The sequence below is a fragment of the Oryzias latipes genome, chromosome 12, assembly GCF_002234675.1.
Source record: "Oryzias latipes chromosome 12, ASM223467v1".
In the NCBI taxonomy this organism is placed as follows: Eukaryota; Metazoa; Chordata; class Actinopteri; order Beloniformes; family Adrianichthyidae; genus Oryzias; species Oryzias latipes.
The window spans coordinates 26,006,893-26,026,642 of NC_019870.2; the positions used below are offsets into that span (position 1 = coordinate 26,006,893).

At 42.0% G+C, this 19,750-nt stretch overlaps 1 protein-coding gene across 9 annotated transcripts in view; it reads left to right on the forward strand.

Moving 5' to 3' along the window:
* LOC101167885 (voltage-dependent N-type calcium channel subunit alpha-1B) overlaps nt 1-19,750 on the forward strand; it is a 222,730-nt gene that overhangs the window by 72,662 nt on the left and 130,318 nt on the right. For all 9 annotated transcript variants that reach the window (XM_023960536.1, XM_023960539.1, XM_023960540.1 and 6 more), the window contains exons 4-5: nt 11,531-11,622; nt 12,653-12,805. In XM_023960536.1, the coding sequence (XP_023816304.1) occupies nt 11,531-11,622; nt 12,653-12,805 (245 nt within the window). The remainder of the gene's footprint in view (nt 1-11,530; nt 11,623-12,652; nt 12,806-19,750) is intronic.

Below are 19,750 nucleotides of genomic sequence, written 5' to 3' on the forward strand. Positions count from 1 at the left end.
GTCTATTTAAGCCTTTAACACCTAAGCTGTTGTCAGCAACACCTGCATAGAACACGTTTATTGGCATATCCTAACTCTGGCTGATTCATGTTTATTGTGTAAACAAGCAATTTTCCTGCCACGTTCACACCGGGCATGTGTTACGTGTTAAAGGACTTGCTGAACACGGGTTCTTGAACGTGCTTTTACCATGTGGTGTTCACACTGATATTAACACATCTACCAACAATTAGAAAAAACTTGGTGCAAAATGTTGAAGCGTTGGAAATGTTGAGAATCTTGCTCCAGGCTTTTTCTATCACAGCTCTATTCCAATATATTAAAGATCTAGTGTCATATAATACCATCCAGGCACAAACTGCTATTAATTTCTCCTTCATGATCAATTTTCAACCGTTTGGCACTTCTGTGAAATAAAAAGTACACAGCCAAATTCGAGTCCCTGATTGGTCAAAGTTCAACTGGTTTTACCTTCAATGCACATTCTCTGGCCGCGCATTTTGTGCGTAGAGCCCAAAAAGGAACCTAAGAACCTGCGTAGTGACGCAGAGTTTTGAACCCAGAAGCCTGTGACGCGCATTTACATAGACTTGCCGAGGCCGCTGTGAAAGTAACTTGACACAGTAAAAAGCGGCTTTTCATGTAGACTGTTTTCTCCATATTAGAGTTTGCTGGAATTACGTTGATTGCCTAAGCAGTTGAAGAGTTACGGTAGTCACTCAGTGGAGCTAAAGCTCCGTATTAAAGGGTTCAATAATTTAAATGGAGCCTTGCACCTGCCTCCTGAAAGATTTACAAAGAAGAACATTTTTGCAACTAAACCCAAAACCGATAACACAAATAAGGAGGCACATTATGGTTACGTGGATGACTGGTTTATTTTTTTGGTCAGTTTTTGGAATAAATTGCCTATTAAACAAGTAAGGTGGTAATTTAGAGTGAACATATAGCTTAGTCCTAAAAGAATGCTTAGCAATAGAGTAGTCTAAAAATGTATTTTTTTCCACTTCAATATTTAAATGATATGTATTAAATACCATGAATGACAATAGGACAACTAAGGAATTCCCATGTCATGTAAACTAGCGTTTAACCCTGTTTCAGAATAGAATTGTGCTTAAAAGAACCTGTGCTTTCCCAACAGTCTACATTCTTAGTTTAGACTTTGAAGCTTTTACTTCTCAACTTGGCTAAGGCAGAAATTATTCCTTTTATTTGAAAGATCTACAGCTTCAGATATAAAGCTAAATCAGACTTTCTGAATTGTCCATAACCAGGTTCCCCATTTCTCCCGCTCCAACACCCAGTTCAGCTCATCCGCAGGCTGTTTGGAGTGCCAGACCTTTGAATCAGAAGTGTTGGAGCAGAAAAACAAGTGAATCATCTGTTCACTCTATTTATCAAGTGTTTAACATTCCATTTATGCTGCATAATCTGAAATTATCTTTGAAATGATGTAACGCATGCACTAGATAGTTTCCAAATGATTTACCTTTTCTCGGATTTTGGCTGTTGAAAAAATACTCAGGCAGACTTCAGTGTGCCTGAGTAGTTCTGTAAATGTTCTTCCCTTGATTTATTCATGAGTCTGATAAGAACTACACCTGTACACACATTAATGTGTGTGTCTACGCGCGCGTGTGTGCATGTGTTTGGCATGCATCCTGTGTGAATTTAAAACCACAGCAACCGTGTTTGACGGCAAGTTGCTCTGGCAGGCACGTTGAGTTCATGAGTAGCCCCTTCTGTCCTCAGTGCATTGTGGGAAATGCTCGCTGTCCTTACTGTCACAGCTGTCCACTCACATCTGTAATGTCACGGCGATATGGCCCACCGCCATTCTTACACATAAATCAAGGCACGCTCACTGTATTTGTCCAAACAAATAAGATGTGACAGAGAAAGACTGTTTCATGATTGGTTGGTCTGTTTTTAATGAGATGATACAAAGACTGCAGGGTTGATGAGGAACAGTCTGGGTGTGAAGAAATAAGTGATTTTCTCACATCCCTTCATTAGGAATAATTAGCAAGACTTCAGGATCCAGAACACACCGCACTTTTCAACAAAAGAAAGAAAAAGAAAAGGAAAACAAGATGTAAAGATGCATATAGCAGTTGTGCTCAAATGAGTCGTGTTGTTTTAGTTGAAAAATCAGGTTCTCTGCTTTGGAACAGATTACCGGGCAAGTTCCAACAACCGACGTGCGTTCTGATAGTTGTTGGGGGTTGTGATATTTCTTCAAGATGGTAACAACTGATAAGCTTAAATAAAAAAAAAAAAGCTTTGAATCTGCAATACATAAATAAATAAATTAACAAATAAATAAATAAAAAAGACCCGAAGAATCATGTGACCACAGGGTCTGTTTACTTCACATCACCGTCTCCACCTGACTGTGCCCTCAGTCTGACTCAGCACCATGGGGGCCGGAGCTTTACGTCCCCCCGCTCCTCTTCAACTCCGGTATTGACTCCCATCAGACATCCCAAACATCGGTTTTCTCCCTGCCTTTAGGTCAATTCTCGTCTTACATTTCACATTTTCAGTTTCTCGAAAAACGGCAGTTAACAATAACTGACAGCATTTTCTTATGTTGGTGGAGGATTATGGAGACCGAATTCTGAAAAGCAAAACGTTTTTATTTTTCTCAACCAGAAATGGAAACAGTGGTTGACTCCCCCCTCCCTTACAGCCCAAATATTGACAGTCCAACCAATAGAGATTGATCAATATTTATTTGTAGTCAAGTCAATAAAAAGGCAAATATATATCTCCTAAAAGTGCAGAGAGTAACAGTCTCAGCAGCTTGTTATAGCTTTTTTTTAAGTTAAATAGTTCCCTAACATTTTTTTCATGTCAAATAAAGCAAAAGTCTAACAATAAGTGTGATGGCATGTTGTTGTTTTTGTTAACCTTCTGGCACATCCCAGGTTTCCATAACTGAAAGACATATCTAGGTGAAAAATTGAAACAAAAAAGGGAGTTCTATGCCCCAGTAGCATATAAATAAAAATGTTAATAAATAAATAAAAAGCTCCCTGAATTTTCAATCAGTCAATAAAATAAAGTTAGATATAGTTTGAGCAAAATGTTAGTGTTAAAATCGTCAATAGTACCAGTTAGGCAGCAGCAAAGTTGTTCAACGTGTTCTCCAACCAAACGGCTTATTTTGGGTACGTAAATTGCAGAGACCTCGCTGAAGAGGGTTGTGAACAAAGAAACTTTCATGCATGTTTTGCAAGTCGCTTGAATCACAGAGGGGCCGTATTTTTCTCACCGAGCACGGAAAGCTGAGGCACTCGTGCTGTTTGTTTCTCAGTATAGGAAAGATAAACATTCATTTTTTAACGCGCAAAAAACAGGGTTAAAAGCCATTTGTGTTAACGAGTTATCAATGCATTAAAGCTGAAGGCACTAGTTGGTAGTAGTGTGACATCAAGAGGACTGACATGTTTCGTACAATCACAGGAGAGTTTTCAGTCTTTGTAAACCTTCCACACGAGAAAACTTTCCTCTCCGTCATGTTTGAGACCCTGCTAACTGTTTCGGCTTCTGATTGGCTCTCCCTCCTACCTGTGCGTCGTTTGCATAACCAATAGGATGGCGCAGTGGATGGGGCCATGCTGGAGACAGAGGTGAGGCTGCATCTGAGCCAACATAACCAGTTCAAAATGAGCCTGTTGGATAAAAAAAAAGGTCCTGATCCCGATATACGTCAAAATCGGCCTCCCCGATAATCGATTGACCTCTAGTCCAACAGTGGAAGCAGGCTCACTCACAGATTTATTGGGGTCAACTCCAAGTTGCAGTAGGTAGATGAGGAGTTTGGTCTTCCAAGAAAAAGTTTTCTTTACTTAATTGTTTTTGTCCCTATTTTATGTTTGGACACTAACAATTGTAAATTCACATCACTGTTGGTGTGTGTGTGCTTTAAGACCCCATTAACACCAGATTATGCAGCCAGCATGCTCAGACCTCTACCACTTTCACTTTAATCAATATAGCAAAGTAATTTATGGAGTAACATTACTAGCCTGAAAAATAAATGGGGTTTAATTTGACGCTATAATAAAATACAAATTTCTGCTTAACAAATCAACTACAGTCACCTAATGTAGCGTCATGTACTTACTGTGCTGTGGCACACATGGTAAACCGGGGTTTTGAGTGCAGCAATAAAGCCCACAGCTTGGTACAGCTGGTCACAGTCTTCCTAAAATAAGTAATTTGTAGTTATTCTGATGCAAAACATTAACAGCAAACCTTCAGGCACTTTACTCTACTGAGTAGTAAAAACCTTGACATTGATAGGTGACACCATTGACCTGAAGAAGTTGTAGCGAGGGAGGAAAGCTATTTTTGAAGGAACAAAAGCGCCTCAGGCAGACAGGCAGGTGTCGCATTAAAAGATTCACTGGTCAGCTCAGAGGCAGAGAAACAAGCAGACAGGCCGATGTTGAGACAGACAGTCTGTGACCAGCTGGTAATGATCACACAGACAGCAAGCAGTTATTTCATCAGGTTGTCAGCGCCATGTTCTCATGTCTGTCCTTGGAGAACACCACTTTCCTGGAGGGACGTGTGAAGAACTCAATCACAGCCCCCGGCCCCCAGCTGAGCGGGGTCGCTGTACTTTTACCACACTACTCTACCGCATGGAAAGTACTCTTTGCAGATGATCCTTTTTAGGTGTCGGCTTTTCATTTTCATCAGAGTCAAATTTTAACAGAAAAGAGTCAAACATTTAAAATACTTCTCCTTAAATATTATTGAGTGGTTTGCTACATTGTCATGATGACTATTTCATTTCTTCAAATACCACTGAGTACACATGCACTTAAATATTAATTAATATTTTGATTTTGGTTAAAAAAAGTCATACAGAAACTTTTTTTGACACACTGAAAGGAGATAACAGTACTGGTCTGGGCTGCCACTGTTAACCATAGTGTGTCTTTTCTTAGCTGCAGGTAATACAACACCTTAAAGTGGCTTCGGGGGAAATACTGTACCTGTGTAAATTCTTCTTCTTTGTCTTTCTACTGCTCCCTTTAGGAGTTGGCTCTGTGAATTAATCTTCTAATCCTTCATGTCCATCCTCTGTAACCCTTGTGCTATCCTAGACACTTTAACATTGGGAGTTGGGTCATCTAGACCCACCAAACAGTGCACTGAACCTTTTTTCTTCAATGATTTGTGATCTGCACTGTGTCCATGGATTACATGAAATCTTTTCACCTTTATCCACCTTTTTCATGGTAGGAAGAACACATCAATGTAAGGGTGGGGTCATCTAAGATAGCACAAGGGTTAATCACACCATCCACCCACATTTCCTCCTTCTCTACATCCATCCACCTCTTCCAACCTCTGCATCCTTCTACCAACATCATCACTGTTCCACCTCATGTCCAAACCATCTCCATCTGCTTCCCTGCATTTATCTCCTAAATGTCTACCATGACCTATTCCTTTGATGGATTCATTCCTGATCCTATCCATCCTCATCACTCCCAAAGAACCTCAACATCTTCAGCTCCAGAGGTCAGTGTTTAGAACCACTGTCTCTAAACCAACAACATGGTTGCTCTGACCAAATAAAATACTATTATTACTATTATCATCTGGACACTTACCGTGGACCATTCAACTCTTTCAGTGTCCTCATGGAACCCTCCTCAGGTGTTCTAAACATGCTTCACAGGAAGGAGGCCCTGGGAAAGACCCAAATGAGCTGGGAGGGTTGTGTCTCTCAGCTGGCCTTTGAGATTTTTAGGATTCCAGCAGAACTGGAGAAAGTTGTGGAGAGGGGGGTCTGGGCATTTCTGCTTAGACTGCTGATGGATGGATGGAAGGAAGGAACAGCACGTATCTGTTGGAAAAGCGCTTCAATAATCCGGTGGTGGTGTTAGTGGTCAGGCGCCTTGAGGAATGTGTCACAGTGAGCTGCTGATGATAGTATCACCTTCTATATTTCCTCTTTGTGTCTGGAGCCCTTACAGATGTATTAAAGTGATAATAAAAGGATATTAAAAGTCACAGCCTTGTCGTCGGTGGACTGTCTGCACAGTTGTTAGACCCCCCCCCCACTTCAGGAACAAACACCAACACACAAAATAGAACACACAAAAATAAGCACATATCAGAACAAAGTGCCTTGTTGTGGTAACAAAATGACTTCTGGACTCCTCGCTCTTGTCTATGTTCTGTCAGGTGTCTTGCTCTGAGAAAACATAAAAAGTTATTAGATAAACAATTTCTGCATTGTAACAATGATTTTTTAGTGCGTGTTGGCATTGAGTACTTACACAGCTTTTCATGTTATTTATGTGTAACCGTTTCAACTTGTGCTTTAGTGAATAAAGATGTAACTTGGTCGGTGAGTCGATCGTTTTATTCTGGTTAACAGAAAACAAAATATGACACTGCTGTCATGGTTTTCCCTCCGTTTCGCCCCTTCAGCCACATTTGGCATGCTTGTCGGAACCTCCCCCAACAGCACTTAGAATAAAACACGATAACACCGTATTGGAGCACCGGAACACCGTAATAGAAACCAACATTACACTGCTGTTTCAGTTTTCCCTCTTTGTCTCCCCCCAACATTTGAAAAATGCACAAAAAGAAGGAAAAGTTCACATAAACTTCCATGAAAAGTGGTTCAAACCTCCCTAGAAACAGTGCACATCGGCCCGTTATGACTCTCATACAGGTACAAATTTTGAATTTGGTAGGAATAAGCCACCTGGAACCAAACACCAGTTACGTATGTGCTGCCAAGTAATGCTGTACCTGTTGGGACGGCACCACCACACTGGGGGGATCCTGAGGGTAACGATAACCACATCACCGCACGTTGTTTTTATTTATTTAAAGCTTTTTTTTTTTAAAGGTCTGCATGTGGTGCGTGATTGGAACTATAATAAACACCTTAAACACATTCATCTTTGCTGATAATTTACTTTTTCTGCTTGTCCTGTGTTCAGACTGCAAGGGTTTCTGGGGGAAATTACTGTTCTCCTTCACTCCCTTCACTGCGCCTCTCACCCCCTCTTGCGCTGCACGCGCTCCCTCTTCTTAAAAACACATGCGCGCGGTTTCAGCAGCACATACACATCCTCATTCTACAACAGAAGTTTCCGTCTCGCGAGGAAATACGACAAATTAACTGCGTTCTAAGTATTATTTTTAATTGTATTAATTTCCATTACAAGCTGCCTGCGTTCTTGAGTGCGCGACGCGTCCGCCCGCTGGAGGATTTTGTGTTGGGGTGGGGTGTCGCAAGAGTCCTGACAATGCGACTCCTGCTGTTTCATCACAGCGTTGATAGAAAATCCAACACCGTCATAGCTGTACTCCAGAGCGGTTTAATAAAGAATCAGTCACTGTTATTCTGGCGGAAACATTTGATCACTGTTCTCATTCACTCTGTAACACCAAACAGGAACGCGCACTGTTAGAGTGCGATGAATACATGTTTTGTTTGGGAACTATTTTGTGCAGCGCAAAGTTACGTGTCCATAGAAAAAAAAGGCAGAGCCTCGTTTTCCGTGTTCTTCATGGGTGTCAGACTTCATGGCTACCAGAAAGGTGAAAAAGTGTCTGCAGTATTGTTTATTACTGGGCAATACATAATATTCTAGGAAGATGTCTGTACCAGAGAGCACAGGTGAAACTTGCGTGAAGCTCCAGAGTGATCCGCTGCAGAAGAATCGACACGCACCCCCAACACACGTTAAATGCGTGATCCTTCCTCCTACACACGCAGCGCGCTGACACACATACACATAGTCATTCTACAACACCTATATAGTTAGTTAGTTAGTTAGTTGTTATTTCTTAATAAAGAATACTGCATTGTAATTGTATTCATTTGCGACGTGGCTGCTGGGGGATTTTGTGTTTGGCGGCGGGGGATGTGCAGTTAACCGCGACACTGCGCCCCCTGCTGGTTCATCACCGCGGTGATCAAAAATCCCACACCATCACAGCTCTAGGGATCCTTACTATTTTTCAGTTGGAGAAATGTTGTTCACAAGCAACATTTGGCAACTTTTTCATGGGCACAAACTCAAAATGCACAAATCCATACTCATTGGTCCAAAGTAATTTCTATCTTAAGAAGAACAAATTGTTCTGAAATAAAGCGTGCTGCATTGTTATTGCTCAAAAATGATAAGCATTGTCACAATTACTTTGTATGACAGCAAGATGGCTGCAACCAACCTGATTTTTCTGTCTAAACACTACAGTGTTTTCAAACACTAAAGTTACAAACTGTGCAAAATCATTGTGCTACTGCAGAGGCATGGCAAAAAAACATGAAGCCCATTGTCGTCACAGTGGTGGCTGTAACCTGACTGTTTTCACAGTGCATCTTCTCACAACAGAGCTGCAGGCTTGAAACTGCCACTCTCACTTCAAGCTCAAACTTCAGCTCAGATCTGGTATGTTGCTGAGCTACATTTCTCCAACTGAAAAAGGAGGAAGGATGCCCCCAGTGTGGTGCTGCCATACCAACAGGTTCAGCATCATTTTCTGACAGCACATGAACTACATGAGCAGTTACGTAGTCCCGTCCTGCAGGTGTTGTTGCTCCAGTGTTCAGCAGTCTGAAGGCAGCCTGACTGACGTCAGCCACTCCGCCATGCCCCCCCGGGAAGTCAAAGCAGAAATTTTACTTCCCAAGCAGATTTTTTTCTCAAACCTCCCATGAAAATTGTGTTTTTGGTGTTTTGAACAAGTTCTTTGGGCATTTTCTTGATGGTGGAGGACAATTATAAAGAAAAATTAAGATTTAATGTGTTTCTTAATATTTCTTTATTCCAATTGTTGGGAATTAGGGGCGAACAAAAAAATGCAGTTTGAGAAAGCTTATATTTTTTACGTAAAACTCCCATTGACAAGCCACAAGCACCCTGCCCCATGCCATTCTGATGCATTCACTTGTAAAAAAATTGATCCATGTCCATCTTCATTTTCCTCACCTAAGCTGGAATCTGGCTCTAAACTGTACGGCTGGATAGCTCCAATTTTGCTCACCATTTTGTTGCAGTAAAGGTTGAGGATTAACTGTAACCTAGGTGAGAGTGTTAGCAAAGGGTTGATGGGAAATGAAGGCAGGCTTCCTCCAAGCCAATGGTCCTGCCCCAAACTCAGATTTGATTTTCTAATGAACTACTGCTCCTCTGCAGAAACTATGTCATTGAAAAGGATTTTGTCACAAAAACAGCATAATCCTAATTAAAAGACCACTGGGAGCACTTTTACAACAGAATTAAAGATAATTGAAGTGGAACTTCAGTATCGCATAGAAATGTTAAAAATAGGATTTTTTTAAAGAAACAATTTGAAAATTTTTTTGTAATTTTGTATCAAATCATCATTGCACTTTTACGGAAGTGTTATAAACAGTCGAGGCTCAACAGGTGCAACAACATCTACTTCTTTTCTGATTGGTTGTGTTGTATTTCCTGTGTTTCCTAAAGCCTAAAAACACTGTTACCAGGCGCATTCTTGAACGCATACAGTATTTAACCCATGGTGTTCACACTGGACAATCGTTACCCAAAACTAGTGCACATCCAGCACCTACAATTGGAAAACGTTTGATGTAAAAAGTTGAAGTTTCAGGCTTTTTTTCTTTCAAAGCTCTATTCCAAATTATAAAAAAGAACTTGGTGTTGTCTAATTCCGACCGGAAACAGACAGCAATTATTAATTTATCTTCCAGGATGAATTTTCAAAAGGTTTGCAGTTCCGTAAATTGTACATCACTACAAAACCCAAAACTCTGTTTGGTCAAAGTTCACCTGGTTTGATTTTAATGCATGTTGTATTGCCACGCATTTTGTACGTAATGCTAAAAAACGGTCGTAGAAGCTTGCGTAGGGACAAGTTAACTTTAGAGGTTTGAACACGGAAGCCTGAAACACGCATATATGCATAGACTGCACTGCACTGAAAGTGGTTTCTTGAACGCACATTGTCGAGGGCGGTGAGAACAGAGCTTTATGAGTAAACATTACACAGTCTGTCACTGAATGCAGAGTCAGCTCCAAGCAGAAAAGACAAACACAGACAAGTTAAGATTATAATTGAATCCAACAGCAAATCTTAACCTGCAACACCCACGGCCATAATCCTATCAAATTGTATAAATCACATTGCACACTCTGAATTCATCTATTTGCATCTACTCCTCCCAGTTTTTTGTGTTCTGCCAGAAATTAACGTATCACATGTTCATTACTTCCTGCTAGAGATGTAAGCATGTGAATCTGTCATGAGGAATGTTCCTGAAAAGTAGGAAAAGAACATGAATTCTTCTCACCCTGATTCCAAATCCAATTAATATAATTTTTATTCTGCTCTCTTTGACCTCTATATGCTGATATCAACTCTCATTCTCATCCCTCTTCCGTCGTATGTCTTCTCCTTCTCTCAGCCTTCGTAGCCTGAAGCTTGGTTTATGTGTCTCAATGAAGCACTTAAGTCTCCCCCTCAGTGTGTTGCCTGTAATGAAGGCTGCCAGCTGTGCAACAGCAGCTGCACCCCTCCACACAGAAGGGCTCTCCACAGTGTCTCACCACTATCAGTAAAAGCAAACACGATGGACCTTTGGAAAAAGCACATTTTTGCAGTGTAATTTAAAAACCATTAAATTATCAAAACAAACACACAAAAACAGCTTTTTATTGTACTTAAACTAGTGTCAATGTAAAAAAAATCACAAGTTTAATAGATCCTGAAAGAAAACAGACTGGATCCATTGGTTATCTAAACAAATATAATTTCTTCATACTTTAATGATTATTTAATTTCTGTACTGAGTTAAAACATGAGCATTTAATGAGCCCACTAAATCAAAGAATTGACAGAAAATTCTAGTCTTTTTAACCCTTTGATGAAATCCACACAGAAACGCTTTGTAATAGCATTTTTAATGGAATATAGATAGTATCAATTTAAGATACGTTCGATGATTTAGTACGTTTTTGCTTACAACAATGTTAGTTTAAGACGCAAAAATATTGACATGAGTGTCCAGGAGTAAACAACGTTATTTACGCACTGTCTCAAATTTAATACATTTTTAAAATGGTGTAGCAAAATTTGCATCCTTTGATTACAGCAAGTAGTTATTTAAAATAAAACACCAACTATGGATGAGTTATTTTCATCATAAAGTTTTGAAAATTAGCTTAATTTTTCCCGCCAAAAATGTTTTTGTGATTTCATGGAAGCATCCATTTTGAAATGGTCAGGAAAAACCCTTCTACTGCCCCCTATTGGAATGATGATGAACTACAGGGCGGAAAGCACAGACCAAGTTATATACAATGGGTTTTGAAGGAAAGTTTGGATCATGTTAATAAGATAAGGGGTCTCAGAAACGCATTTATCAGAAATGATACGACTAATTATATAGGGTTAAAATGAATGTTTAAAATGGTTTAATGTGTAAATGAGTTTCTGTACTGCTTATGATATAATAATAATTATGTAATTCTTTGCTGATGTGCAGGATTCTCGCCACGGTAGGATCGGATTTTGACCTACGGACCCTGCGAGCTGTGAGAGTGCTGAGGCCCCTGAAACTGGTGTCAGGAATCCCCAGTAAGTCTGTCTGACAATTTATGAGCCAATTCTTTTAAAACAAGACCCATTTTTGTGCTTTTCTGTTTCATTAGAACCATTTTTGTATGCTTTTATGTAATCGGAAACATTTTGAATTTGGCAGAGGGGAGATGCTGAAGAAAAACTGATCTCTTCAACGAGCACCAATCAGAGTGAACACCAAACCACAGCAGCACTACAACAGTCAAATCTAGTCAAAACGAAAGCACGGATTAGTTTTAAGGATTACTTAAGAAGGCATTTCATTTTACCAAATCATCTCAGTAACCTATCCCATCTCTGGGACATCTGTATAGTTTTGCTAATTAAAATGACTTCTGCTGAATATAAACTTTTCTAATCTAATCTAATCTCTGAACTGATGTGCAGTGAGTGATTCTACCCCTCCCACATCTTTATCATATAGCTCAGCATTTTCATAAAGTAAACGTTTCTCCAAGTGTCACTTCTGGGTGTGTAAAATCCTCAGGCATCAAGACAGGTTTTTCTGATTCCCCAGTTTCCACTTATGACTTCCTTTTGTTAATTTACAACCCGGAACAGCATCTTTTCTTGGGAACAATTAACTTTTAACAAACTCTTCTCCTAACTGGACAGTTCTCTTGGCCTAACCACTGTTTAAATGGACTGATTTGTCACCCTGCCCTTTTCCAATTCAGGAGTTTGATAACTTTTTTGCAAACACAGATTTCTTCTTTAAAAAAAAAAAAAAAATTCACGTCTCAGCTTTTTAATTTTTATTTTATGCTGACTTTTTTGTCACATACTTATAATTCGAAATTAAACTTGAGTCGGACAAAATGCTGTTTTACTGTACCCTGTATGTTGATATTCTTCTCTTTGCTTTTGGTTCCTGAAGTTGCAAGGTGAATTTGTGAACATTTATTTTGGAAACTGGTTTTGAGAAGCTGCTCGTGTTGTTAAAATAATTTGTGATGAGCAGTGTGACACAGCAGTTCTTACTTTTTATCTTTCCTTACACCCCTGCTCCTTTTCCTCCTCCTCCCAGGTCTTCAGGTGGTGTTGAAGTCTATAATGAAAGCCATGGTGCCGCTGCTTCAGATTGGCTTGCTGCTGTTCTTTGCCATTGTGATGTTTGCTATCATCGGTGTGGAGTTCTACATGGGAGAGTTCCATAAAACCTGCTTCAAGAGCGACACTGGTAAGAGCAACAGCTCTGTTGGCCCTTTGTCAGAAAAACATTTATTTGTCTGATGTGTTCTTATCAGCCGTGTTTTCAATATTGAAAGCACAACATCTGTACCAATCCATGCCAAAAAGCTGACAGAAACAGATTGATTGCGCTGGACTGCACTATAAAACACTCCTTTACGGCACTTTCCAGGGCATAGATGTAACTTATGGCAGGATGGTAGTTGTGGCAATTTACTCTAGTCGGCCCTAATTATTGTTTGCTGTCTTTTTTACATCAACCAAAACTCAAGACTAGAAAGACCCTTTGGTTTTATTTAAAGTTTTTTTGGGCTGCACGGTGGCGCATTGGTTAGTGCTTTTGCCTCACTGCAAGAAGGGTGTTCTGGCTGGGACTTGAACCGTGAGGAGAGTGGAGTTTGCATGTTCTCCCTGTGCATGCGTGGGTTTTCTTTGGAGATTCCGCCTTGCTCCCACTGTCCAAAAACATGCTTCATAGGTTAATTGGTTACTCTAAATTGTCTATACTGCAGGTGTAAATGTGAGCGTGCATGGGTATGTAATTGTGGCGACCTGTCCAGTTTTTCATTGTTCCAGTCCGAATTGTCTCATAGTTTATGTTTTATCTTTCTGACCCTTCCCCTTCCATACAGGACCAAAAAGGTTGCAGATCATGGGTCAAGTGTCACTTTGTCATAATGCCCTTTGTCCCGGTTTGAGCTCCGGGCCCAAATGGAAAATTCTGAAGTTCATGGAACGGTGCTGTGGTACCCCTTCACAAAACCTTTTTGCAACTGAGAACACAACAAACACAGAAAGCAAACAGAGCAAAGCATACTTTGGGATCAAATGTCGGCTACTCTAGCAATGATCAAAGGGTGGGCTGTGTGGGAGAAGCTGTGTGTAAATGCACATGTGATGTTCCCCTCTCACAACCGCTTTTATCAATAGATGATCCATGAATAAACAACTATTCATAAGCAGCTGTGGTCAGACAGGAAGCAGCTAATAACGACATTGGCAGAAGTGAACAACCCTGTGAGTATTTCTGGCAGGCAACTCGAGCAGGGAGCTTATCTGGTTACTCCTCCCTGTGGGGGGTCAGTCTAATCAACTCACCTCTTCAGCGTCCTACTTAAGTCCAGGTGCGGTCCAATCCTCTTCTTTCATTTCCGCAAGCTCTGCGTTCGTCACCCCACCCTCCTCTCCGGCTTCTGGAATTTTGTTTGATTTTTTAAAAATGTAATGCTGTTTTTTGAGGATGTTTTTAATTGTCGTTGAAATGTTTCAAATGTTTTTGCGTCGAGATATTTGTTGATGTGATTTCCACCTCAGGGCAATGGTACAAATCTCCTACAGAGAATTTTCCAGTAACTGGGATTTTATCAAAAACCTTCTTTAAAAACACTGACAAACTGTTAGCAAACACCTAGAATTCTTTCTATTCTTTGAAATCTTTCATGAAAAAAATCTGCACTATAAAAAGACAATGTTTAATCAAATTGTTACTGTGTTTTTATGATATTTTAAAAGCTGATCGTTTTTGTGTTGCACAGATTAGGATTTGACATTCTACTAGTAAGACACTCAATATTTAAAGTTCCACTCTGATAAGCTTTTAATCAATTGTAAAGCATTCCCAGTGGTCTTTTAATTAGAATTATGTTGTTTATTGACAAAATAAAAAAAACCTGTGTGATTTTCTAGGACATCGTTTCTGCAGAGCGGCAGAAATTCATGAGAAATTCACATCAGAGTTGTGGGTGGGACTGTTGGCGTGGAGCAACCCCACCCCTACTTTCCATTGTTCCTTTGTTTACACTCTCTCCTGCTTACAGCCTCTCACACCCTCAACCTACCATTACCGGTGCAACAAACAGTGAACAATATTCGACCTACATAGCTGTACAGTTTAGAGCCAAAGTCCAGCTCAGACGAGGAAAGTACATGGACCTACTCGTCTACAGGTGGATGCATCAGAATGGAGCAGAGCAGGAAGCTGGTAGCTTGCAGATTGTAGCTTCTACTTCCAACCTACACATTTAAAAAAAAACAACTTCACATCTGCAAGGATTAAAAATAAAGAAATACTCCATCCATCTACCTAATCATATTCATGGGGTGACAGGAACAGCATTCTTAATTAGAAAGTCCAGGCGCTTTCCCCAGGTAATCCAGGAAGCTGACATATTCCCCAAACAAAGGGATTTTTACAGTGTTCTGAAAAAGTGTCCCATCCACCTCAGCTGCTCTCCCCACAGAGAGGAGGTCTGGTTCACTTTGAGCTCCTCCTGAATGTCTGAGTTTCTCCCCTTTAATTTAAGGAGACACGGTCCACTGAGAAAGTGCAAATCTACCACCTGATTCGCAACAACAGCTCATGGTGATAGATGGGGGTGGTGTACGGTGAAAGTTTTTCCAGAAAAATCCTCTGGAAACACTTTTAGGTTGGGTCTAATGATCAAATCTTTATTTACTGAGATATTCAAACAGACATAAGACACCACTTAGTGCATGATAGATAATATTATCCTGGAGACGTCCACACACCGAATAGCTGTCTGCATCATGTTTTGTGTAAGGGAACAATGGAGTAAAATGACTCACCTCTGTGATTAACTTATTCTAAATATTCTTACTCCTACTTTGTAAAGAGGAAAAAATAAAGAAAAAAATATAACAAACAGACATTAAAGAGAATCATGACAGCAAACAATGATGTTTTCTGTAACTGGACTTTGAATAGAATAGAATAGAATAGAATGCCTTTATTGTCACTGTACACATGTACAATTCGCATCACACACACATGCAGTGAAATTAAAGCCGCTCACCATTCAGTGCAAACATGCAAGAGAGAAGTAAACTCGCACAATAATATAATAATAAAATAAAATAATTTCACAAAATGAAGAGCACAATATACGAAGTACAATCTACAAAAGAACAAATGTACAATAGAAATTTCTGCAGAGAGGTAGTTATAACAAACACAAAAAATCCTGCTGTGCCCATGAATGCAGAGATATATTGCACATAATGTATTGCACATGATGAGATGGTATTGCACATATTGAGATGGTTTGACATGATGGGATGCGCATAGTGAGAGAGAGAGACATGGGGGGTGGAGCTGTCAGTGACCGTGCATGTGGGAGTTCAGGATGGTTATGGCTTTTGGGAAAAAACTGTTTTTAAGGCGGTTTGTCCTTGACCTGATGCACCTGTAGCACCTTCCTGAGGGCAACAGGTCAAACAGTCCAGAGCCAGGGTGGGAACTGTCTTTTATGATCTTCCCAGCTCTGCCTAGACAACGGGAAGAATAGATGTCCGACAGGGAGGGAAGAGGGGAGCCGATGATCCTCTGAGCTGCTTTGACTACCCTCTGCAGTCTCTCCCTGTCCGCCATGGTGCAGCTGCCGTACCACACTGTAATGCAGTACGTCAGAAGGCTTTCTATGGACGTACGGTAGAAGGTTGTCAGCAGGCTGGGGTCCAGATTGTGCTTCCTGAGGACCAGCAGAAAGTGGAGTCTCTGCTGAGCCTTTTTGATGACGTCTGTGATGTTTTCTGTCCAGGAGATGTTGTTGGACAATACAACACCCAGAAACCGGAAGGTGTGGACCCTCTCCACATGCTCTCCATTGATGTAGAGGGGAGCTGGGTCGGTGCTGTGCCTCCTGAAGTCCACGATGATCTCTTTGGTTTTCTTGGTGTTCAGAGCTAGGTTGTTGTCTGAGCACCAAGCTGCCAGCTTCAGGACCTCCTCCCTGTAGGCTACCTCGTCTCCCTTTGAGATGAGTCCGACGACTGTGGTGTCATCAGCAAACTTCACGATGAGGTTGCTGTCGTGCTGCGGACTGCAGTCGTAGGTGTAGAGGCAGTACAGGAGGGGGCTCAGCACACAGCCCTGTGGGGAGCCAGTGCTCAGTGTGCGTGTGGGGGAGAGGTGGGGGCCCAGCCTCACTGCCTGGGGACGGTCAGTGAGGAAGTCCTTTATCCAGGCACATGTGTGGGGGGGCAGGCCTATAGTGTCCAGTTTCCTGATCAGAATGTCCGGGATGATTGTATTAAAGGCAGAGCTGTAGTCCACAAAGAGCATCCGGACATAGCTCTGCTGCTCCTCCAGGTGGCTCAGCGCAGCATGCAGGGCTAAGGCGATGGCATCTTCTGTAGACCGGTTTGTGCGGTATGCAAACTGGTGGGGGTCAAGGTCTGGGGGGAGGTGATCGTTGATGTGCTGGAGGACCAGTCTCTCGAAGCACTTCATGATTACTGGAGTGAGTGCCACTGGACGGTAATCGTTGAGGCTGGAGATGGGAGATTTCTTCGGTACTGGGATGATGGTTGCAGATTTTAGGCAGGAAGGTATCACTGCCTGGGCCAGGGAGAGGTTGAAGATTTCTGTGAAGATGGGTGCGAGCTGAGGAGCACATGCTCTAAGCACTTTGCCAGGAACCCCCCCTGGGCCAGCTGCCTTTCTGGGGTTCACTGCTAGGAGCGCCTTCCTGACGTCATCCTCAGTCACAGTTAGTGGCATGACTGGTGAAGGAGAAGAAGGAGGAGTGGAGCAGGATGGGATTGAGGGTGGGGGTGGGGGGGCAGAGTTCTGTTGGTTTTGGAGCTTCAAAGCGTGCAAAGTGGTTATTCAGCTCCTCTGCCAGCACTGGGCTCAGATGGTCTGCAGTTACTTGACATCCCCTGTAGTTGGTGATGTCATGTATGCCCTTCCATACCTCACGTGTGTTGTTGCTGGACAGATGGGCCTCAATGATCCTCCTGTGGTCCAGCTTAGCATTTTTGACCCCCTTCCTCAGGTCAGCACGAGCAGCTCTGTACAGAGCTCTGTCGCCTGACCGGAAAGCAGCGTCACGGGCTTTGAGGAGTTTGCGGACTTGGGTGGTCATCCAGGGTTTCTGGTTAGGGAAAACCTGGATGCTTTTGTCAACAGTCACATTTCCGATGCAGAACTTGACGTAATCCAATACAGTGTTTGTGTGTGTTTCCAGCTCCTGGTGTTGAAACATATTCCAGTCCGTCTGCTCAAAGCAGTCTTGTAATCTGCTGAGTGCATCGTCAGGCCAGGTCGTTATAGTTTTTGTGATGGGCCTCCCACTGCGTCTGAGGGTGGTGTAGGTTGGGGGTAGCAGGAGGGAAAGGTGGTCTGACTGCCCAAGGTGGGGGAGGGGGATGGCTCTGTATGCATGTTTGATGTTGGTGTAAACATGATCCAGAGTGTTTTCACCCCTCGTGGCACACTTAACATGCTGGTAAAAATTCGGCAGTACAGTTTTCAGATTGGCCCTGTTGAAGTCTCCTGCAATAACGTGAACGCCGTCAGGGTGGGCCCGTTGATGTTTGTTAATGATGTTCAGCAGGAGAGAGAGAGCTTTGTTTGTGTTTGCGTCGGGTGGGATGTACACAGCCGTAACAATCACAACGGTGAACTCTCTCGGTAGAAAGAAAGGCCGGCATCTAACAGTCATGTACTCCAGATCAGGAGAGCAGAAATTGTTTATAATTGTCCCATTGTTACACCAGTTGTTGTGTATGTAGATGCAGAGCCCCCCTCCTCTGCTCTTACCGGAGTCTTTTGTTCTGTCCCAGCGTAGAAGAGTGCGGCCTGCTAGCTGCATGCTAGCGTCGGGTATCCCCGGGTGTAGCCATGACTCGGTGATGATCATCACACAGCAGTCGCGCACATAACGGTTGTTAGCGAGTTGTAGTTGCAGATAATCCATTTTGTGTGCCAGGGATCTGGCGTTGGCAACATATAGGCTCGGAAGAGGTGGCTTGTGCGGTTGGTTCTTCAGCCTTAGCATAGCTCCAGACCGGCGGCCCCGTTTCTGCTTCCTCTCCCTCCGCCGTCTACGGCGCCTCCGAGTGCCGACAACAAGCCACGGAGAGCCCGCTGGTCTGGCGATCTCGGCTGGGATGTCGTGCGTGTAGAGAAAGTCGTCCGAGACAGATGTCTGATGTTGCTTTCCTATATCAATGAGGTCCGAACGTGTGTAGAGGAGGTTCGCAGAACCGATAGTCCTCAAAAAAACAGAAAAAACATACAAAAACAACAAAAAGTAGCACTGAATAGGAGAGCCGTAAGCCGCAGCGTCCTTGCGCGCCTTGCGCGCCGCAGCGTCCTTGAAGCCCCGCCATCTCAACGCCATAAGCGTTGAGATGGCGGGGCTTCATTTGGAAAAAGCTTCATTTGGAAAAAAATCTTGCCTCTCCGTCGAGTAACTTTGAGCAGTTTAGAGCGAAAGACGTGAATCTGACATCCAACACGACCCAGATGAACAAGAACCCCGACAGATATGTTTGTCTGCAAATGCTTTTGGTTACTTTTAATAGTTTTGTTTGGAAATAGTAGTTTGGAGGTTTAAATCGGCTTGGTAGGTGGTTAACAAATAACTGAAAAATACTGTATATGTTAATAATTATCAGTTATTCAAAATAATTGAAGCAGTTGTTGTTTATCATGCAAGACCACACCCACCACTGTCTTCTTGATGGAAGGGATGAGCGCATGAAAAATCTGGTATTGAAGTATAGTATAGATCCACTAACATGCACCAACATCTGGAAGTTTAAAAAGTTAGGATGGATGATAAGAATATTTTTAAATAAATGGTTTCAACTTACATGTCATCTTTGGGCCACATAATTCCACATCATGTTATGATTGACAGGATTTAAACCATATTCAGGATGATCTGAAAACATATGGAAGCATGAAGAATAGAGTTAAGGAAGGCTGACCTCTGCAGGTGAAGGAAGCATCACAGCTGTGCTAAGCTCTGTGTGGTGATTGGGGTTTGAAACTAAAGGGGACTGAGGAAACTCTTAAAGCACAGCAGCTGTCTGTTATGGTTTAAAGCCAGAACCAGCATTAAAGTCTTGTTATGTGAGCATTACAGTAGCATTACAGTAATTACAGAAAACAGTCAGGCAGCCG